This window comes from Gossypium arboreum, chromosome 9 (assembly GCF_025698485.1).
Source record: "Gossypium arboreum isolate Shixiya-1 chromosome 9, ASM2569848v2, whole genome shotgun sequence".
Lineage (NCBI taxonomy): Eukaryota > Viridiplantae > Streptophyta > Magnoliopsida > Malvales > Malvaceae > Gossypium > Gossypium arboreum.
The window spans coordinates 86,980,514-87,004,962 of record NC_069078.1 but is presented as its reverse complement, the minus strand read 5'-3'; the positions used below and the strand labels follow the sequence as shown (position 1 = coordinate 87,004,962).

General features: G+C 27.8%; 1 protein-coding gene, 1 long non-coding RNA gene and 1 pseudogene across 2 annotated transcripts; 1 reads left to right on the top strand and 2 right to left on the bottom strand.

The window, feature by feature from the left end:
* Positions 1–3,701: 3,701 nt before the first annotated feature.
* On the bottom strand, positions 3,702–4,606 carry LOC108450842 (putative calcium-transporting ATPase 13, plasma membrane-type; annotated as a pseudogene).
* Positions 4,607–5,026: 420 nt separating this feature from the next.
* On the bottom strand, positions 5,027–9,756 carry LOC108450843 (putative calcium-transporting ATPase 13, plasma membrane-type). Its single transcript, XM_053018661.1, is given in 3 exon segments — positions 5,027–5,226; positions 6,737–7,166; positions 7,168–9,756. Coding segments are annotated over 3 exon segments (3,219 nt in total).
* Positions 9,757–21,920: 12,164 nt separating this feature from the next.
* LOC128280613 (uncharacterized) lies at positions 21,921–22,897 on the top strand. The gene is made up of 2 exons (XR_008270704.1): positions 21,921–22,186; positions 22,660–22,897. It is a non-coding gene; the product is annotated as an uncharacterized LOC128280613 (long non-coding RNA).
* The last annotated feature ends 1,552 nt before the right edge of the window (positions 22,898–24,449 follow it).

The following is a 24,449-nucleotide window of genomic DNA, read 5'->3' as shown; positions in this document are numbered from 1 at the left end:
TACGTAGATTTGTTTATGGGTCAAGTCGAAAGTCCGTTTGAAAAGTGAGAGGATTTGAATAAAAATATAAGTTTAAAAAATGAGTTTGGATAAAAAAGAAGAAGACCTGTTTAAGAAATAGGTCAAGCCTCAAGTAAGTTTTTTTTAGTTTGGGCCCGACTCAAATTTGCAAAGAAAACCAGTTGTTTTGCTGTTGTTTTCCCACTATTTGCTGCAGTTTTCTCACTGTTTTGTTGTCACTTTACTATTATATATCTCTTGTTTTTGTAATAGCCTAATTTTTAGTGGTGTCGGAACAGTGATTCGAGATCACTAAATTCGACAAATGAGTAGGAAATATTATTAATTTAGTGAGTATAAGTTAAATGTGAAGTTAGGAAAAATTTTGAAATAGTGAAATGTACAAAAAATATATATATATTAAAATAATTAGAATTGAAAACGAGGTATCGAGACCTTGGGAATTTTAAATCGAGCCATAAATATTTTTATAAATATTTATGGAGTGTTAATAAGTTAGTATTAAAGTTTCGTCAAGAAATTTTAAAGTACTGATAGCTAATTGAACAAAAAGGACTAAATTGTATCAAATGTAAAATTGTGGAAAATGATTAAATAGCTTAAATGATAAAAGAAAGAGGGTTTAAAAAGGAAAATAGACTCAAGGTCTATTTGGGCTGGACGGCAAGAGCATGAAATCACCAAGAAAATAAGGGCAAATTTGAAAAATTACAAAATTTACTTAATAAAGCTAGGACTAAAGTGGAATTATCTAGATTTCTCTTTATTTTTCTGCATTCTCATCAGCAAAAACACCATGGAAGAGTTCCCTTAAGCTGTTTTTTCATATTTTTACTGCAAGTAAGTTCAATTCTTGATTATTTCTTGAAATTTTTGTGTTTTTGTGACTTTTACAACTAGGTCCATTTGTTGAATTCATTAGTTCTTGATTCTATGAAAGAAATTGAAAGTTTCTATGAATATGTGCTGGAAGTATATGATGATTTGATATAGAATTAGAGCCTTAAATTGTTTATATGCTGATTTTATTGAAAGAATTGAATAGAAAGTGAATGTTTGGGACCTTAATAGTAAAAGAGTTTGAAGTTAGAGTTTTATGTGGAAATTCTGAATTTCAATAGTTATGAAATAACTTATAATGTCTAGGAAAAGTATTAATTGAGAAAATTAGTTTAATTGAGGGGTTAATTAAGTAAGGACTGAATTGTATGAACTGTGAAATTTGGGGCAAAATGAAAATCAACATTTTGCACTAAAACAGTTTTGGACAGCAGCAATAGTCTAACTTTGAAAAATATCCAAAAATTGTAGAAATATAATTAGAGGATGAATAAAATATGAAATTAAAGCTTATTGAGTCTAGTTTCTTATAAAAGAAACGGTGTAAGCAATGGAATTGTAAATCATGAGATATAATAAGTTTTATGAGACAATGTCAGAATGATTTCGGGTTCCCCTATTCTGACTTTGGAAAATCATCAAAAAGTGAAGAAAAATAATTAAGGGATTAAATTTATATGTTTAAAATCCTTAAAGAGTCTACTTTCAATAGAAATAAGTGGGAACATCATCCGAATCTCGTACGATGAGATGATTAATTCTTAGTGAAGAAGGGTTGGAACTATCAGATAGCAGAACAGGGGCAACTTTAAAGAATAAACTGTACTTATTAGCTAAACCAAAAATTCTGAAAATCTTATAGTAATAAGATAAGTAAGTCTAGTTTCAGGGAAAATTAGCGGATCTTAATTTCGAGTTCTGTAGCTTAAGATATAAATAATTTAGTGACTATGATGCAAATGGACAGTTTTGAATATACATAAGTAAATAGCGAAATTATTGATAATGTTACTTGTTGCATGTTATAAAAATTAAGGATGTGGAATGGAGAGGAGAAGGAGGAAAATATGTATGAATATTCAGCTAGCATGGCTAATTTGTACGTTTTAGGCTCATGGACTAAATTGAATAGAAGTAAAATTTTATGGGCAATTTTGTAAAAAAATGTTAGAAATGACCAATTTGCATGAAATGGATTATTTTATTATTTAAATTACAAAATTGAATGAAATTATTAATTTAGCTCAAGATCAGGGAAAAACATGTTTTAAGGATTAAATTGAAAAGTATTAAAATTATGAAAAATTCTGACATTTTATAGAATTCATAGGTTGTTATCAATTTGTGTGAGAATAACGGCTGGAAATAAAGATTAAATTGCAATAATTTTATTTTATTTTAACCTAAGGATGAAATCGCCATTAATTAAAAGTTTAGGGGTAAAATGATAATTTTGTTTAGAGCATTAGTTGAATGTATTATAACATGAAATAAATGAAAACGACAATCAAATTTCTTTATAAAGATCCGGATGACTTGAATACGAGACTTGAACGTGGAAAAGAAAAGATATCGGATTAATGAAATATCTGATAAATGAATCGGTAACTCCGGTAATGCTCCGTAACTCTATTCCGGTGACGGATTCGGGTTAGGGGCGTTACAGTTTTATTGTTAATTTTGCTACTATTTTAGAGACATTTGCTTGTTAAATTACACCTATCTTAGTGTTATTTAATTATAAAGATTTTAATTTTTTTTTTCAATTTGTTTATAATGTTTTTAGTGTTTTTGATGTATTATATATTTTTAAAATTTTTTATATACAAAATGAAATAAAAAAAATTAAGGGCAGGTGGAGTCTGGATTTTAGCATTCATATTTGGGTCAAAATTGAGTAAAAATTTACACTCATTTTTTGAGTCGGGCTTGAGCCCATCAATCGCTTAGAATTTTGTTAAGGCTCGACTTGAACCCAATCTAACCCATGGACAACTTTAGTTTTATAGGAATGGATTAATTTTTTATATTATATACAAAATTTAAAGTACATAGTTACCTCTATATTATATATAATTTTGGTATTTTAGTACTTTCACCTATTGATTTGGTATAATTTAACGATGATATTAAACTCAAAGCATTAAACCTTAAAATGATAAAATTATTATATCATATTTTTAAAATTATAAATTAATGTAATGATACCTTAAAAATATTATAATTCAATTTTAGTTGTATAATTCTAACTTCACACCTAAATTCAATTAAGGTTTTATTAGACTAATATATTAAATAAGCCCTTAAACTTGGTCACTTTTTTACCTGAGCCTTATATTTCTACTACAATCAAATAGACTCTTAAATTTTAATTACTACTCTAATAAACCATTAAAACTTTAATTAACATCCAAATAATCCTTTAAACTTTTATTTGAGCATAATTCTATCTAAATGATAATCTAAGTTGATTCACATTGGATCCAAATTATTTATATTTCGATAAAAAATTTAGTTTGAAAATATGTAATTTATTAAAATATAAAATTCCAAAATTGAAAACAAGATGCACAATAACAACAAAAACTCAAAAATTAGAACATAATATAATGCACACAAAAAATAACATAATTATATAAATAGGCTTTCAACTTGAAGTGGGCTTTCAAGTCCACTTGCACAGCCCTTTTTTCTTGGTGTACCGTCAAATATGAGCGTCAAATTGTAGGTCCATTCAATATGACAATGAATTCAAGGAAATTCCATTTAGAATAATAGCAACGCAATTTTTATTTCTTGTATAAAATTAGGGTAAATTAATTAGGGATAAATATAAAAAATTATATATCAAAATTTAGAAAAATGGCGATGCAGACTCCCCATTGTCCCCAATTCAACCTCTCAGTATCTGTAAATCGTTTAAGAAATTCCACCATCACCACTTGAAGAACAATGGTTACCTCCAATGATTCATACAAATAGCTTCTTCTATTCGTTTAAGACCTGGCAAAGTATGAAAGTGTTGAAGATCAATGTGTCACCCTAAGGATTGATTCACCATTGAATTGTAAGGTGCTATTTGGTATAGAGCTTGATACTACTTTCCTCCACATGATGTTTGTGATGAGCAGCTGGGTTCGACTGATGGGTGGTTTCGCCATCAACTCCTTTGTAGGCCTCTCAGTGACGAGAGACAAAGCAGCCAATGTATTCATATATAGGTTCCCCCACAATAGCTGGACCGTAGTTAGAGGACTTCACCTTCTGACATTGCTGCTATGAAGTCGATACAAAGTGCAGCAACATTTACAGTGAGCAGGAACCGAATGAATTTTTGGATGTTGGTATAAACACATTTTCCCCACCACAAGACCATGGTGACTGAAGCGAAATTATCGTCTAAGATGATGATATCTGAACTCTCTTTCGCAACTTCAGTTCCTTGAATTCCCATGGATAGACCGATATCTGCTTCCTTGAGGGCTGGGGCATCATTTGTGCCATCTCCAGTGACTGCAACGACTTGCCCTTTCTGTTTCAAGCCTTGCACCATGAGGAGTTTATCGGATGAGGTGGATCTTGCCATGACTTGGATTTTCTCAACTTTCTCCATCCTTTCCTATGGGTTATAATTTCTGAATTCCTCACCTTCTACCACTCCACAACTAGGCATGTCTTTATCAAGCTTGAGAATCTCACATTCTGCAGTTATGGCTATTGCTGTGAAAACATTGTCACCAGTGATAATTTAATGTAAAATAAATGTTAAATATAATTGAGCATTAATAAAAATGTGCATTTACCTTCACGGTAAGTTCTTTTAACATGTTAAAAAAGGATAAATCTTATAATCCCCACTAAATTTTTTTAAAGAAAAAAACATAATTCTAAGAAGTTTTTAGAAGTAAAATTATAGGTATATTACAAGTGCAAGCAATATGCAATTACAATTACCAATACGTAATTAAAAAAATATGAGTAGAATTCTTTTTTGTACCCAAGTTTAAATTTTAGAGTCTACATTATTGAGAGCTTTGTATCTGAATATCACTCCCAAATCCAACAGAACTATGCTGCTATAAAGTTTATACAAAGTGGTACATTTAAAGTGAGCTGGAAATGAATGTATTTTTGGATGTTGGTAAACAGACATCTTCCCCCCACCTCAAGACCGTGGCAACTGAAGCGAAATCATCCTCCAAGATGACGATATTCGAACTCTCTTTCGCCACTTCAGTGCCATGAATTCCCTTGAATAGACATATATCTGCTTCCCTGTGTGCTGGTGTAGTGGTGCAGCATTTGTGCCATCCCCAGTGACTGCTACAATATGCCTTTTTGTTTCAAGCAATGCACCATCAAAAGCTTATAAGTTAAACAAATGTGAATGCCACCAACAGAGGCACTTCTGACTTTGTGAACCAGGTTTACTAGGCATATGCTCTCGGCAGCTGACTCTTGATAAAGCATGGGAGATAAAACCCCATTGAAGGAAACACTTTTGACTATTTGAGGACCGGTCAACAGCGTGACGAATAACATATCAAAAGCTTCTCTCGAAGCCTCAACAATAATAATGAATATTACTATGTATATTTTTCCATTTTGGTACTTAATGATGTTAAAGGTTCTGATACTTGTTTCAACTTTTTTTTTAATGAGGTTAAAAAATTCGCCGCCATGTGGCTCAAATTAGAACATGCCATATGACATTTTAAACTAATCATAATGTGCCACATAAAAATTAAAGATATTTAAGATAAAAACATTAAATTTAAATTAAAAAACACATTTAATTTTGACTTACTGTTAATCTGATGTTGATCGGTGTTGACTATTTACGTGGCGCTATTACAACATGTATTTATATATTTTAGAATTTTATTAAAAATTAATTTTTGAATTTTTGAATTTTTTGAATTATTTATATATTATATATTATTTTAACATTAAACAAAAATATTTAAATATAAAAGTGAGAAAATAAGTAAAATTTAGCATTAAGCCTTTGGAGATGCTAGAAGTTTGAGATCCTTCACATAGAAGACACTAGATTTATTATAAATTAATTATATTTTTTAAAATATTTATGCATTTTATATATTTTAGAATTAGGATTAAGTTGAGATCATATATAAATTTTGATGTTAATTTGTTAAAATTATGATAAAATCGATATAAATTGTAAAAGTTAATGGCTGAGTTAACCTCAAAATTTACAAATCATCTCAATTTGTTAGCTTTTTTTCCCAACTACATGTCTCCTTAGGATCAATCTTCTTGTATATTTCTTTCGTCATCTCAACCGATGCCTTTGAACTTTACCTTTAATACCAGCTACCATAGGGCTAGAATTTTAGTTGGCAAACCGCATGAGCTTATGCAAAATTTTTATTTTAAATTCGTCTAAGTTAGCTGAAGTCTTAAAAGTGAGAATTCTCTTAAGCACTAAAATAAAGAGGAAGCAAAGTCAAATAAAAAAGAAAAATGAATTAACCAAAAAAGTCACAAGAAAACTAGGCACACCAAATGCTCAAATATATTCAATGACTTTAAATGAAATTATTACAAATGAGAGAAAAATCCTTGTTTATAGTTGAGCTCTCCCAAATCTAACAATATAATTTAAATTATATCGACAGTTAAGATAAACTCTATATAATCTTATCCCTTAAAATTAACAATATTCACTAAAATAACTCTAGTTTTACTGGTATATTTCACTAAACTATCAAAGCTTCAATTAAATGAGTTTCTTCATGTATTTTACGGACCGAAACAATTCAAATGAGTTAAATAAATCTCATCTAATTAGTTTACCTTTATGGGAAATTATATATAAAATTGGTCATGAACTTTGATCCGAAGCCCGTACCATTCCATTTTTGATAGCTGAAAATGGGTTTCTTTGGAACAGGTAAGCACTTGACAGCCCAACCAAGAGGACAAGAAGCAGCTGCAATGGCGATGCATGCTCCCCACTGTCCCCAATTCAACCTCTCCGTATCTGTAAATCGTTTAAGAAATTCCACCATCACCACTTGAAGAACAATGGTTACCCCAATGATTCCTATAAACATCTTATTCTTGTGTATATCATCAAATACGTTCTTCTTTTCGAGCTTTCTTGCGTTAAAATTGTTAAAGACCTGGCAAAGCATGAAAGTATTAAAGATCAATGTGTGATTAACCTTCTTTGTCACCCCAAAGATTGATTCACCATTGAATTGTAAGGTAAGTAGAACTGCTATCTGGTATAGAGCTTGAGCTAGTAGGTTCCTCCACATGATGTTTGTGATGAGAGAGAGGCTCGGTTCGACCAACAGGCGGTTTCTCCAACAACTCCTTTGTAGGCAGCTCAGTGGCCAAAGCCAAAGCGCCCAATGTATCCATATATAGGTTCACCCACAATAGCTGGACCGTAGTTAGAGGGACTTCACCTGTTGACACTGCAGCTATAAAGTTGATACAAAGTGCAGAAACATTTACAGTGAGCAGAAACTGAATGAATTTTTGGATGTTGGTATAAACACATCTTCCCCACCTTAAGACTGTCGCAACCGAAGCAAAACTATCATCCAAGATGACGATATCCGAACTCTCTTTCGCAGCTTCAGTGCCTTGAATTCCCATTGATAGACCAATATCTGCTTCCTTAAGTGCAGGTGCATCATCTGTGCCATCTCCAGTGAATGCAACTACATGCCCTTTCTGTTTCAAGCATTGCACCATGAGAAGTTTATCACAGGGAGAGGATCTTGCCATGACTTGGATTTTCTCAACTTTCTCCATCCTTTCTTGTAGTGTATACTTTCTGAATTCCTCACCTTCTACCACTGCACCACTAGACAAGTCTTGACCTGGTTTGAGAATCCCACATTCGATAGCTATGGCTCTTGCAGTGAAAACATTGTCACCAGTGATCATTTTGATGTTTACTCCAGCATATTGGCAATCTTCCACTGCTTTCTTCACTCCAGGTCTGCATGGATCCTTTATACCAACCAATCCTAACAGGGCCAAGCTGTCTTCTTTAAGCTTTTTCTGCTCCTTTAAATTTTGATACTCTTCTTCTGGAACTTGTTTATGGGCAAAAGCAATGCACCTGAGGCTGCTGGCTGCCATGCCTTGAATAATTTCCTCGAATTTCGTCCTTTCACCATCATCGAGATCTTTCACAACTCCTGAAGCATCGTAGTAGCTTGAACACATTGCTAGAATCATCTCAGCAGCTCCTTTCCAGTGAACATGGACAGTGTCATCATCATTCCTTTCAATCAAAACACCACTTCTTCTTCTCTGAGAAATGAAGGCTTCAACTTGAAGTACTGCACAACTCTTCTTCGTTTTCTCCACATCCATCTTCAGTTCCACTACAGCCCATGAAAGGATTGCTTTTTCGGTAGGACTACCTGAGAATTCATATTCTGTTCCTGGAGAAGCTCTATAAAAACTGCCAGTAGTGTTTAAGGCAACACCTTGATGGATCAAATCAACAACAAATGGAGAAATTGAGGAAGCTCCCTCTTCCATAGATTCCTGACCGAGCCAAAACTTCGTAACTTCCATTCGGTTGAGTGTGAGAGTACCTGTTTTGTTGGTACAAATTGTGGTGGTAGAGCCCATTGTTTCACAGGCAGAAAGCTTTCTCACCATTGCTTGATCTGCCACCATTTTCTTCATGGAGTAAGCCAAAGTCAGCGTGACAACCAGTGGCAGTCCTTCTGCAACGGTGGTAATAGCCGTAGTGGCAATGCCCACAATAGAATTTATAATATCAGAAGTCTTTGCCTTGCTTCTATGGAACTCCCGGTTTCCCTTCTCATCTTTTGTATGGCCTGTGAAGTAACGAACCAACAAAACAAGAAGAACCGGGAAAGCAACTGCTAAGCCAACCTTAGCAATAGATGAGGACAGCTTGTTCAAACGTGCTTGTAAAGGTGTCTGTTCATTGGTTTCACGGCTGATTTGGCCCCATGTTGTGTTCGAACCAACCGAAGTAACGAGCATCCGAGCGTCCCCATGAGCTACTTTGGTCCACGACAATAGGAACGGATTTTGGCTGCTATTTACCTCAGTATGCTCAGTTTCTCCAGTCATGCTCGATTCATCTACTTGCAGTGAATGGCCATCTAAGAACAACCCATCAGCAGGAACCTGATCTCCCATCTTTAGGCACACAATGTCTCCAACAACGACATCGAACATCCGAATTTGTTGGCGCTGACCTCCTCGTACAACATCAACCAGAATTTTGTTGTTGGTTCTTGACAACTCCTTGAATTGTCGGTTCTGCATATAGTTACTTATAGCAGAAACAACAATGGGTAGAAATACAGCCGCGAAATTGCTTCCAACCTCATACCAACTGTCTTTGTGGCCATGTGCTTTGATTTTAAACCCAAGTGAAAGAGCTGCACACCCCAAAAGAATCAATACAGCGGGTTCTTTAAGTGCTTCAATCACAAAATGGAAAAAGCCCTTTGTTGGAGGTTTGTTGTAGGTGTTGGACCCGAACGTATTACGTAGGCGTGCAACATCGTCGGCACCACCTGAAATGCCAACTTGAGTGTCAGTTCCAAAATTAGAAGCCACACCATTGACGCCACCAAACTCCTGCAATCTGTCAAGTTTTTTCTCTTTCACTAGCTCAATGAGAGTTCTTTGATCAATTTGGTAGAGAGGATTTTCTTGCATAACATTGACCGAAACATGAGATGGTGAGCGACGAACAACTTTGGCTTCTTCTTTGGGTGTTGGGGACTTGGTGAGAAGAGATGAAAACTTTTTGGAAGCAAATATGGAGTGCCAGGCTTTATCGGATGTGCTAAGCGAGGGAGGGACTTGGATCGTATGTTCAGAGCAAATTAAGTTTGGTTCAAAAATGGTAGTCATTGGAAAAGAAAGAAAAGCAATAAAGCAAGAACAAGATGGTAAACAAGATGGTAGACAATGAAATAGAGGAAATGTTTATGTATTGCTCCGACTTCAGTTTCCTCCACATAAGAAGCAGCCGGGAAGCCAAGCCGTATTTTATCTGCCAAGCCGTATTTTATTTATTATTATTTTGACTTCAGTTTCCTCCACAGAAGAAGCAGCCGGGAAGCCAAGCCGTATTTTATTTATTATTTCGCGCTTCAATTCTCCCAACTTATTTCCTCCAAGCCTGGTTGCTTTAACCCATAAAATATCAATAAAGTTATTAAAATCATAAAATATATTTTTATAAAAATTAAAAAATTATTTGAAATATAAAAAATTAATTTTTTAAAATTTATAAAAACATTTAAAATTATTAAAAATTTGTTCGAAATATAAAAATAAAATTTATTATAAAATATAAAATTTATAAAACAATATAGAAAACATTTAAAAATATTAAAAATATAAAAAATTGTTAAATTTTATTATAAAAGAGAGAAAAATATAGAAAACAAGATGGTAGGCAATGAAATAGTAGAAATGTAAGCAACAAAGCAAGGACAAAATGGTAAACAATGCAACAGAGGAAATGTTTATGTATTGCTTCAATTTTAGTTTCCTCTAACAAGCCGTAGTATTTTAGCCGAGAATCTTATTTCTTCCAAGCCAAGCCGTATTTTATTTGTTATTTCACGCTTCATTTCTCCCATCTTAGTTCCTCCAAGCCGGGATGTTTTAACCCATAAAATATCAATAAAGTTATTAAAATCATAAAAATATAATTTTTAATAAAAATATTAAATTATTTGAAGTACAAAAATATAGTAAAATATTTAAAAACATCTAAAAATTATTAAAAAATTTAGAAATATAGAAAAATAAATTTTATTATAAAATATAAAATTTATAAAAGTAGAAAAAATTAAAATTTATAAAAAATATAGAAAATTTTAAAAATATTAAAAATATAAAACATTTGTTAAAATTTATTATAAAAGATAAAATAAAGTATAGAAAACAAGATGGTAGACAATGAAACAGAGGAAGTTTTACGTATTGCTTCAATTTTAGTTTCCTCCTTAAGCTGTGGTATTTTATTAAAATAAAATTTATCATAAAATATAAAAAATAAAATTATTAAATTTTATTATAAAAGATATAAAAATATTAAAGTTTATTATAAAAGATACAAATAAAATTTTAAAATTTATAAAACAATATAGAAAACATTTTAAAAATATAAAAATGTTAAAGTTCATTATAAAAGATAAAAAAATATAGAAAACTTTTAGAAAATTATTAAAATTTATTATAAAGATATAAAAATATAGAAACTATTAAAATTTATAAGAAAATAAAAACCTTTAAAATTAAAATTTATAAAACATATGAAAATTATAATTTAATCATCTCAAACATCAAAAATAGTTTTGAATGATTAATCGGATCCGCTTTTAATATTTTATTTATTATTCTTTGACGATGCTTTTTATATATAGTCTTGGAAAATGAGTTTAATTTTGAGTAAATATAAATTTAAAAATAAACTGATTTTGAGTAAAATAATATTAGAAACCAAATCAAGATGGCAATACATAATTTTATTTACTTAAAAACATAATTTTTATTTACTTAAAAATTTCAAGTTATATTTTGGTATATTTAATAAAGGTTTATTTTATGCATACATCTCTAAAAACTTCTTTCCCGATTACATGGAAGATCCTTTAACCCTTTTATTAAACTATTTTTTAAAATTGACTTTTCTAATAAAAATATTTTTTTAATTATAAAATAACAGGTTTGAATAAAAAGAGAACAGAGTTTGAATAAGATTTTAAAAATATAAAAATGTCTTACTGAAATTCAAAAAGCGGGTGCATGAATATTTCTTTGAAATGTTTTTATATAAGAAAACAAATGACAAACAATTAGAAAACCAAGTTTTTTTTTTAACAGGAAAACTTAAAAGGACCACTTGGACGGAGGCGATCGTAGGGGGCTGGCATGTGCCCGGCCCCCTAAAATGAAAAATTATCATTTAGGTCCTTTAAATTTTTTTAAAATTTTAAATTAGTAAAAATAAAATTACACTTTAACCTCTAAAATTATAAGAATTTAATTTAATATTTTAAAAATTATAAAGATATAAACTATAGAAAATCAAATTTTCAATCGACCCCCTTAAAATATTGTTCTGGCTTCGCCCCTGCACTTAGAACCTTTGGATCAATGCATTTTTGAAAAATGGATAATTTTGACTCGATTCTTTATATTTTTTTCATTTTTTTAATTTAATCCCTCATTCAATTTTAATTTATTCAATTTAATTCTAATTGCACTCAATTTATAAATATGATTATATATACTATTTAATTTTATATATGATTTTAATTTCAATTATTTATTTTATATATTTACTATTAATTTAATATACGGTTTATTTTATATTCTTAGATATATAGATTTTATATTTTTGCTTTTAGTATATTGCTAATTAATTATAAATTTATTAATTTTAATTTTTTGTATTATAGGTTATTAATCAATTTTATGTTTTATCTAATATTTTTATTCCTTTTCAATATTATTTAATTAAAATATTCTAAAAAATCTAATTTACCACCTTAACATTGAAGCATATAATATATTCAAAATATTGTACACATTTTATATTCCAAAAATATTATATACATAATTAACCCATGTATTACACCGCTATAAAAACTAATATATTACAAACTACTCAATATTTAAAGAAACAATCTGACATGGAGGACGAAAATTGTGATAAGTGGATACCTTATTTGTTTGACACATCGTCATCATTAATATTAAAATAATGTGTGATTCTAATTATCAATTACTAATATTTATAATAATTTAGTTTGATTTATTTTTAAGGATAAATTAAGTTTATATGTTAATTAGAAGTATTCATGAGCTGAGTCGAATTAGTCCCAATCAAAATTTTAGGCCTATTTGTTATGCCTGAACTTGGTTAGACTTGAAAAATAAGCCTAAAATTTTTCTCAATTCCAGCTCAAATAAAAATACTAAAACCAGGCTTGATCCATTTGTATTAAATTTTTATATAATTTTTAAAATATATATAATACATAAAAATATTAAAAATATTAAAATAAATATTTCCTAATAAATTAAAAATAAATGACAAAATATATGTATACTTTGATAACAATGTTTTTAAGAATGAAAAAAATCCTATTTGTACAAATAACATTGTTATAATAGCACTGTTATTTAAGTTAGAAATATGTATTATATTAATCCTATCTTAATAACAGTGTTATATTAGCATGCTATTTTAACGTTTTAAGTAACAAATACAAAGAACTTTTTTATTTAACCTTGTGAAGTTGTTAATAACACTGTTATTTATTTAATAATATGTTATAATAACAGTGTTATAATATATTAAGCTTATTTGTATTGGGCTAATATGTTAGTAATACTAAGAAATTTAAAAATATATATATATATATATATATATATATATACGTAATTGTGTTATTATAACATTAAAATAGGTACAATTTAATAAGTAAATACTTTTAAAATAATAAACTAAAAAAATTATATGAGCATGACTAGATATTTGTTTCTTTCTTTTAATTATATGAACATGACTTCCTAGATGACTTTCTAAAGTTCTCGGCTAGTGGAGCTGCCAAAAAACAGTGGTTGCGTGAAATCAAATTTTTCATTTAAATTTTTATAATTTATAAAAATTTTAAATTAATTTACACTTTAACTCATTTAAAATAATAAAAATTTGATTTAATTTTTAAAATTATAAAGATATAGTTTATTAAAATAGTGAAATTATATTTTTACTATCATAAAAATATATAACTTAATTTCGCCTCAAAAAAATTTCTAACTCCGCCACTGTTGTTAGGTCTAAAAGTTCTTCCTATCCCAAAAAGTTGATTTGCTAAGAAACCTTATATAGAAATTAATTAATGTAATGACCTGAAATTCACGGGCACCGGAAAAGTGAGTTATAGGGCCTCCGTCTTAGTGAAATAAGTTCAAAAATAATTATAAAAAATATTTATGAGCCTAGTGGTGTGTCTAATTAGGATCTAATTAAGCGAATTTAGCTTAATTTAGAGTAAGTAATAAAAAGGATTAAATTGAATAAAGGGTAAAAGTTTAATTATAAAGCAATAGAAAATAAAAGGATTAAAATGGCAATTAAGCCATTGACTACAAATGAGGTGGCATATTGGTGAAATAAAATCAATGATTTTTTTAGGTTTTATATATTATAATGATTATTATTATGGTTTTATATTAAATTGTTATGATTATTTAATTGATAATATATTATAAATAAATTAAATAGAAGACAATTGTATGGTAATAAAATATACATGTGTAAGAATTGTATGGGTACATTTGTAATTTAAATATTTAATTACTTATAATTTAAGTATAAAAATATTTTATAATTATTAATTGTATTAATTAAATTATGAGATTTTCATTTAATAAGCAAATTAGATAATGACATTTGTAATAATATAAATATGTACACTTGTTATATAATTATTAATTTACTTAATATTAAAGTAAAAGATATTTTAATATATTATATTAATATTATATTATGTTAATAAAATAATAAAGTATAAAAGAATTAAAGAAATAAAGAAACAAAAGGAAATAGAAACAGAGTTGAAAAAGGGAAAGAAAAATAAAAGAGAAAACTAAGGATTTGAAGTTTGGAGTTAATTTGGTAAGTCAATTAAGTCTTTTTTAGTTAATTTTGATGTTTTAGGAGCTTTGAAACAAGATTTTGATGAAATTAAGTTGATAGTTCAAGAGTTCATATGTTTCCAAGTAGGGTTCATGTTGGAAAAATTATGGAATTAGGGATTTAATTGAATGAATTCTAAGTTAGAATTGATTAAGGGATTAAATTGTAAACTAGGCTATAAGTTTTATGTTGTAGGGACTAAATTGAAGAAATTTCGAAATTAGGGAAATATGCTGGAAATTTTATAGTTAAATATAAGTTTAGACAAAATTTGAATAGAAAAGAGAGTGAATTGGATTAAGAAAATAATTAAGTTTAGTTAGGATTAAATTGGGAATAAGGTAGGAGTTATTTAGAAATTTAATTATTTATTATAATTAATGCTGTAAATAATAATGTAAATTACTATTATTTTCAGTAGCCAACAAAGAACCGGAAGCATCAGCATCGAAAGGAAAGGAGAAAGTCATCGAGGACTAAAACGGAGAATTACGGTGTGTATTACTATAATTCAAATTTTAATTATTATTGATTGCTGAAATTTTAATTGTTATGTATGGTAAATAAGACTTGAGGTAAGTATGTGAAATCGATATGAATATTGAGTGAAAATGAAAGTGATATAAATTGAATCAAATTGAATTGAATAAATGAATTATGGAATATGTGATTATTTGAAAAGTGTATTGATTGAAAATAAATAAATTGTGACAAATGTATGGTGTTGATGGTATACACTTGTGTGAAAATTAATTTGTATATGAATTAAGATAATAGATATTTGAATTGAATGAGTATTGAAAATTTTGTGTAAATGAAATTGAAATTAGAAAAAAATAAAATAATACCCTATTAACTTGTCGGACTAGATTCGATACAAATGGCATGCCATTGGATTTGTGATGTGATGAAGAGATTGTAGTTCGGCCGAGAGGATGTTTCTGTTATTATATACTTCGTTTTATCCGAATAGGCATTTAATGCCTTATTGGTGTGTTTGGGAGGATATATTATACCGGTGTGTTACGGAGGATTTACAATATTCCGGGTGTGTTTGGGTGGAAATCCGCGTATCTGTCATAGTCCGAGCTTTGTTAATAGGGTAAATAATTGAAATGAAATTTTGAAAATGAGATTATTTATTTTAGTACTATTGAAAAGTACGAGAAAGAATGTATGAAGTAAATTATGAATTGAGTTAGTATGAGAAAAATGAATTATGAATTTAAGATTTATGAAGTAAAATAATTTTATATAAAAGTAGTTTAAATAATTATAAAATTTATGGTTGATGTTTGTAATTTATTAATGTTAAATAGTCTTGAGTTATAGTAATACCATTGAGTATATCCATACTCAAACGATTATTGTTTCGTCTGTGAGTTAGTAGAAGTCAAGTGTCCCTACTCAACATCCGAACAATCCCGACTCCAACACAAACTTGGTGATATATATTTTCTTTTGGGTAAAGGTGGCATGTACATAGGTATTATTTAGTCACTTGAATATGTATATTACTTTGGGTAGTGAAGGATGAATTATAAAATTTAGATGGTTAAATGAAATGGTAAGGAAAGTACATGATATTTTGATACATGAACATTAAATTGTTAAATGAATGAAGTTTTAATCAATTTTGAATGATGCTATGATAGTTATTAAATTAAAATTTTGTTAATAATATAAATATTAGTATATGAATGTGAAATATTGGTGTTGGTTGTTTTGGTTTGAATTTGCAGGAGGTTTAGGTAAAAATAAGCGAAATCTGCGAAATTTTTATAAAAAAAATTGGAATACTCGAACAAGTCCCGTTCTACTTTTAATCGTGTTTGAACTTGAGAGTTCAAGATAGGGACTTAATTATTATATTATAAAATGAAAGTTATATTAATTGTAAATTATTCGTAAGTTGTCTGATATGTCCGGTAATGCCTCATAACCTCGTTCCGGTAACGGTTTGGGGTTAGGGGGTGTTACAATTAATCACGTGTCCACTCGCTAATCTCCACTAAAAAAATTAGTTTCCCATGTATCCCATAAACAATATAAAATTGATAAAACAAATAAACATAAAGAACATATCAAGATTAGAAGTTTGAGAAGAATCCTGAATTGTATTTGAACAAAATGTAAAAATTCAAAAAGAGTTTGCGTTGAATCCATAAATCAGATTCTCCAAAAAAATATGAATGAAAATAAACTGAAAATAAATACTAGTACAAAAGATCCTAAAACCTGAAAACTAAACTAAAAGAAAAAGTCTAAGTTACAGAAAAGACAATTTCTCAAGTGTTTAATGAGCCTATTTATAATATTAGGGTTTACCATCGTCTTTAGCCCTAGTTCGGCTAACGTTTTTTTTTATTTTCATTATACAAACCAAAACACCATTAGCTCTTAATTTCTTCTTGTACAAGGCCGGTATCACGAAATTCATTGCCTATGTCATGACATTGAAGGCAGTTTGCTTGGATAAGGTTCCGCTTTAGCTTCAGGGGTGTATTGCGACATTGTCTAGCTATGTTGCGACACTAAAGTCAATATGGCTATTTCTACATTCTGCTCACTATGTTGTAACGTAAACCCTTTGTGTTGCAACGCGGCGATCAGTATTGAGTTCTCATGCCTTCGAATGGTGTCCTGTACACTCACTAAACATGTTACCTTTCCCTTAGGCCTATTTTGGCCCCTAAAGTCATAAAAAACAACTAAATTACACTTTTTATCAAATAAAAACTAAGATTGAAAAAACTAAATAAAACATATTAAATTTGCTCATATTCAAACTCCTTTAGTATGAAAATTAGTTTAATTTACCGCAACGAATTGCGACAGATCAGATACTTCTTGTATGATTCTTTGGTGATTCTACTCTTTTATATAGATACTAGACATAAAAGGAATGTGCTCTTTTTATTGAAACACGACATTTTGCCTTTTTTTTTTAATTATTAAAAAATTTAAAATTTTATTTTGGTCTCTCTATTATGTTTAAATTTGATATTTAATTTCTATACTATAATTTATACCATAATTAAGTTACTATATTTTTATAACTTTATTAATTAATCTAAATAGTTAATATCATTAATTTTTATTAAGATTGTAACGATTCAATTTTTAATGGTATCAAAATTATGATTTTGGGACCTCGTTTTCTACACGAGTTCATAAATATTAAATTAATATATTTACGGAATTATTATATAGGTAAATGAATTTTGGATAAGTAATTTAAGCTGAATTAGTAATTAAATAAGATTCACGAACTAAATTATAGAGTCTAATCGCTATAAATTCTTAATTAGAAAATCACTTTAGAAATTAAATTACAATTAATCAAAGGTTTAAAATAGAAATTAGACCATGCAAAATTAAACATTAGTGGAAACTAATGATTAATTAACCTAATTAATTTATTAAGCATAAGGAAGCAAATATGGAGTGCCAGGCTTTTTCAGATACGGTGAGCCGTAAGGGTGAGAGGGTCTTGAATTGTGTTCAAAGCAAATTAAGTTTGGTTCAAAAATGGTAACCTTTGTAAACGAAAGCAAAGTAATAAAGCAAGAACAAGATGGTAGACAATGAAACAATGGGAGGATATATGTACGTGTGCGTTTCAAATGCGTGGCCATAGGGATGTTTCTAATCCACCCTTATAAAGTCAACGTTCCCACGCTTATGCGTGGTCTTTATTATTATTATTATTATTATTATGAATTTTTATATATATTTTTATAATTTTTAATGAATAGAAATCCTCTTAACTTGGTGATTAAGATACAATGTGAACAACCATCACACTAAATTACTTTAACTGTTAAAATACATCAAAAAATCTATAGAAGTTAATAATTTGTCAATTTTCCTGTACTTTTTTTCTTTTGGAGTTAATCTTGTCATCTATCATGTTGTGGTTAGAGATATATAGGGAAAATAATAATAAAAATATTTAAACTCATAAAATATCAATAAAATTATTAAAAATGATAAAAGATTGAAAATTTTATAAAATTATTAAAAATAATTAAAATGACTTGAAATATAAAAGATAGAAATATTTAAATTTTATAAAAGCATTTAAAATTATTAAAAATATTTGAAATATAAAGTAATTAAAATTTATTATAAAATATAGAATTTATAAAAATAGAAAAATGAAATTTATAAAACAATATCGAAAACTTTTAAAACAATTATTAAAAATACTAAAAATTATTCAATTTTATTATAGAAGATAAAAAATAGATTTTTTAAAAATTAAAAAAATCATAAAATTTATAAGATATATGAAAATTATAATAATTTAACCGCATTGAACTTACCGGAACAATTTGCGTAATTATAGAGATTTATGGAACTATTCTGGAATTTTCTCTTTTCCTCGTTTATCTTCGATTTCTTAATCTATAATATAAAATTTTTCACTTATCAAATTGACTTCACATTCATTCTATTTCACATCCTTAATGTTTATAATCCCCTTATAAGTAACATTATCTGCAATTTCACTATTTCACTATTTATATTCAATGCCGTCCATCCGTGTCATAGTCACTAAATTATTTTTATCTTGAGCTACAGAAATCAAAATTAGGATACGCTAATTTTTCCTAAAACTAGACTCACATATCTTCTTATCATAAAATTTTTAAAATTTTTGGTTTATCCAATAAGTACAGTTTATTCTTTAAAGTCACTCATGTTCTGCTATCTGACAGTTCCGACCCTTTTTTACTAAAAATTAATTATCTCCTAGTAAGTAATTTGGATGATGTTTCTGTTTATTTTTCTTGAAAATAGACTCATTAAGGATTTTAAACATATAAATTTAAGCTTATAATTATTTTTCTCCAATTTTTGATGATTTTCCAAAGTTAGAATAGGGGAACCCGAAATCATTCTGATCTTGTCTCATAAAATTTATTCTATCTCATGATTTACAATTCCATTGCTATCATCGTTTCTTCTATAAAAAACTAGACTCAATAAGCTTTAATTTCATATTTTATTCATCCTCTAATTCAATTTATACAATTTTTAGTGATTTTTCAAAGTTAGACTATTGCTGCTGTCCAAAACTGTTTTAGTGCAAATGTTGATTTCGATTTTTGCCCCAAATTTCATAGTTCATAGAATTCAGTCCTTGCTCAATTAACCCCTAAATTAAGCTAATTTTTTTCAATTAATACTTTACCTAGAAATTAAAAGTTATTTCACAACTATTGAAATTCAAAATTTCCATATAAAACCCTAACTTCAAACTCTTTTACAATTAGGTCTCAAGCATTCACTTTCTATTCAATTCTTTCAATAAAATCAGCATATAAACAATTTAAAGCTCTAATTCCATGCTAAATCATCATATAATTCCAACACATATTCATAGAAACTTTGAATTTCTTTCATAGAATCAAAAACTAATGAATTCAACAAGTGGACCTAGTTGTAAAAGTCACAAAAACACAAAAATTTCAAGAAATAATCAAGAATTGAACTTACTTGCAGTAAAAATGTGAAAAACCAGCTTAATAAAACCCTTCTATGGTGTTTTTTCTGATGAGAATGCAGAAAAATAAAGAGAAATCTAGATAATTCCACTTTAGTCCGAACTTTATTAAGTAAATTTTGTCATATTCCAATTTTGCCCTTAATTCATCAATTTTCCTGCTGATTTCATGCCCCTTGCCGTCCAGCCCAAATAGACCTTGGGTCTATTTGCCTTTTAAACCCTCTTTCTTTTATCATTTAAGCTATGTAATCATTTCTCATAATTTTACATTTGTTACAATTTAGTCATTTTATTCAATTAACTATCGGAACTTCAAATTTTCTTGACGAAACTTTAATACTAACTTACTAAAACTCCATAAATATTTATAAAAATATTTATGGCTCTGTTTAAAATTTTCAAAGTCTCGATACCTCATTTCGATTCTAATTTTTTAATATTTATTTTTAGTACACTATTCGCTATTTCAAAAACTTTCCTAATTGACATTCAACTTATATTCACTAAATTAATAATATTTTCTACTCATTTATCGGATTTAGTGATCTTGAATCACTATTCCGACACCACTGAAAATTTAAGCTATTACAATGCAGGGTACTATGTTTAAAATTTAATATTTTAGTTAATATTTTTGTTAAAAACAACAATTTGACTATTTTTAAAAGATTAATAATAAAATTCGACTCTTTTAAAAATGTTGAGTGTCAAATTTAGTTTTAAAAAGGGGTAATATATAATTTGGCCCTTGAATTTGTCCATTTTACCTAGTTGGTCCCTAATTTTTTTTAACCTAATTGTTCCTAAATTTGTATTCTGTCGACCAAGATGGTCCTTCGCACTAACACTGTTAATTTGTGTTGATGTGACATTACCAACAAATTTAGTGGTGCCATGTGGCAACCTCTTAAAATTCCATGTGACAAATATAAATTTAAAAAATTAAAAACACATAAAAATATATAAATTAGTTAAAAAATTATTTTTTAACATCAAGAATGAATCTGGACACCTCTTTGTCCAAGTTGTGCTTGTAGTAATTATATATATTTATAAAATATCAATTTTTATATATTAATTAATATTTTCAAATTTTGATTGGAATAGTAATTAAAATTCGCGTTTCGCATCTAGGTGACATGGATGGAGATGGGATAAAGGAAAGGGGCAAAAAAGAGAAAGAAAACAAATGATGATTCATGTTGTAGTAAATTATATATATTAATCATTTATTTATTTACCAAAATCATTTTACAATCTTATATTTTTAATTTAATTTATAATATTTAGTTATTTTATAATTTTAATAATTTTGGGGCAAAAGGTTAAAAAACAGTAAAAATCGAAATATCAATTAAGCTCACATCAGCATATTGATTTATAAAGCTTATTATTTGTCAATATAGCAGCGTCTTTATTTGTCATTTCAATATTTGTTAATTTTATTAATAAAGAAGCTCAATTAATTGAAACTTGATTAATATTTTAATTTTTACTAATAACTTTTAGATCCTTACAATAAATAAATAAAACACTAATAAATCAAATCAAAACAAATATGAGAAAATAGAAGAAAAGAAGAACATAATCTTCAATTTTATGAACACCAATAAACTACATAACGATTAATAAATAAATATTATTAAAATTAGAAATCCTATTATATGTAAAAATCATAAATTTAAAATATAAATATGTGTTTAAAATTAATATACAATAAACAATAAAACATGTGTTTGTAATTAATTAATCATAATAAGATATAAAATATGTACAATGTTAAAATAAAAATAAATTAAATTAATTGTAAATAAACGAAATCTAACACATGAATATGGCTCATTTCTTTTTAAAATTTGGCAGTTAAGTGAAGACGCCCACTATTAGTGTTTTTATTTGTTATTATGGCTTAATTAAGAAAACGGAAGGTGATTGGATGGGACGTATGTCCCACCAAGCATGAAACTTGACTTTCACCGTCAAAGTGGCGAACAAAGGAGATAAGAAAGGAGAAGACGAGCCAAGGAAGGCTACAAACACAGCCACAACGGAAAGAATGATGGAAGAGAAGAAAAAAAAAAAAAAAAAGAAGCTTTTTACAGGTACTGTATATTTCTGGGTTATATAACTTGCTTTTATTTTTACCTTCGTTTGCATATTGATGGATGATTTTCTTGAAAGCTTGTATTTTTTCGTGAGGTCCATATTGTGTTTGGGTATTTAAGTGTTGGAATCTTTACAAATTACAACTCCTTTTTTATGAAGACCTGTATACATTTCCATTCATATTCTTGTTTAGTTACAGATTTTAATGAGAGACAGTGTGATTAGTGATATTAGTTAATAATAAATATACTAGGATTTCTGTGTCATTAAATTGAAGTCGGTGAAAATGGTCATTGGATTAACAGTTATGAATTATGGTCATATTCTTGTGGCTACAAATATTTCAATCTTAAATACAAGACAATAATATGAATCAGTAATAAATGAATATCAATGAATTGTAATTGTGACCTATGAAGATTCTATTTCTTCCATTTTAGATAGCTGAAAATGGGTTCCTTTGGAACAGGTAAGCACTTGACAGCCCAACCAAGGGGACATGAAGAAGCTGCAATGCCGATGCATGCTCCCCATTGTCCCCAATTCAACCTCTCCGTACCTGTAAATCGTTTAAGAAATTCCATCATCACCACTTTTAATGTGCTTTATAATTTTAAAGTGCTTTATAAATTATATTATTATTTTTATAATTTTTTATTAATTTCCATAATTTTTATATTCTATAATAATTTTTTCAAAGTTTTCCATATTGTTTTATAATTTTTTTTTTCTGTTTCTAATAAATTTTAAATGTTTTTATTAACTTTAAATATTTTACTATATTAAATAAAACTTATTTTAATAATTTTATTGATTTTATAAGTTAAAATAATTTTTATCATTTACTTCCACTTATCACAACTACAGCATACCAAATAATGAAATTAACTCAAAAAAGAGTTAACTTTAAGAGATTTGTTTTTATGTATTTTGTTGAATGACAAGAGACATCATTCTACTCATTATCTGGATTCTTCAGGGTCGAATTTTAAAAAAATTGTATAACCCACAAATAGATGAAGGTATACGTTGAATTTATGTCCACTTATATGTTAATGTTGTAATGCACCAATGACTATAATTTATCTAAGCCATAAATAGATTGTCCTAAAGCATTTTTTTTGTTCTAAATTAACATTATACACTGAATTGATATTAAAAAAAAATAAAGAACATTGTTTTGTGTTTAAAAGGAATTTGTATGAATTCAATCAGACATTAAATTTGAATTGGTATCAATGAATATAATTGTACTTTTTTGCCAAATTAACGTTATGCACTTTGAATATAAAAAACTAAAATGATATTAGATAATTACAATATTATCAAATTCATACCAAAAAATGAAATTAAAACCTAAGTACACTATCATTAAAGTAGGCAATTACAATATAAATTCCATTTTAAAGTAAAAACATTCTACGGAAAAATAAAGAAGGAAATTTTGCCTTCATAATCATTATTGGGAAATTTTGTAAGTAATTTGAAGGGAAAACTAACCCAAACCTCAATGCTTTTTACAAGTTGCCTTCCAGAATTTATATGGTATTTTTCGTAAAATATTTAATGTGATATTTATATTTTAAAATTATTTAATTTGGTATTTGAACTATAAATATGAGTTTTATTATAGTACATGTACTTTCATAAAATGTCTAATGTGGTCCATAAACTATCAATATATGTTTTATTATGATACCCGCTTTTAACATTGTTAGAGAATAGCTAAACCAACCAATTGGTCCTAAATTTGTTTTATTATAGTACATGTATTTTTTTGTAATCTAGTTGTTCCTAAATTTGTATGCCGTCAATTTGGTTGGTCCTCCGCACTACTACTATTAGTTTGTGTTGACGTGACATTGCCAACCAATATGGTGGTGCCACGTGGCAACCTCTTAGAATTCTATGTGACAAATATAAATTTAAAAAATTAAACATACATGAAAATATATAAATTAATTAAAAAGTATATTTTTCATGTCAAGAATGAATCTAGACAATAATTTGTCTGAGGTTCATTATAATTGTGGTTGTAGTAATTTTATATATATTAATTTTTATAATATATCAATTTTAAGTTGCTATTGTTGTAAAAATATATAAATTATAATTGATAAAATTAAATAAATTAAATAAATAAAGCCTATAATATATAAATTTATAGAACATATAAATTTATAAAAATATTTATAATATATATTTTTATAATATAAATTTTAAAATATTTTTTACGTAAGCCATTAAAATATATTTTAT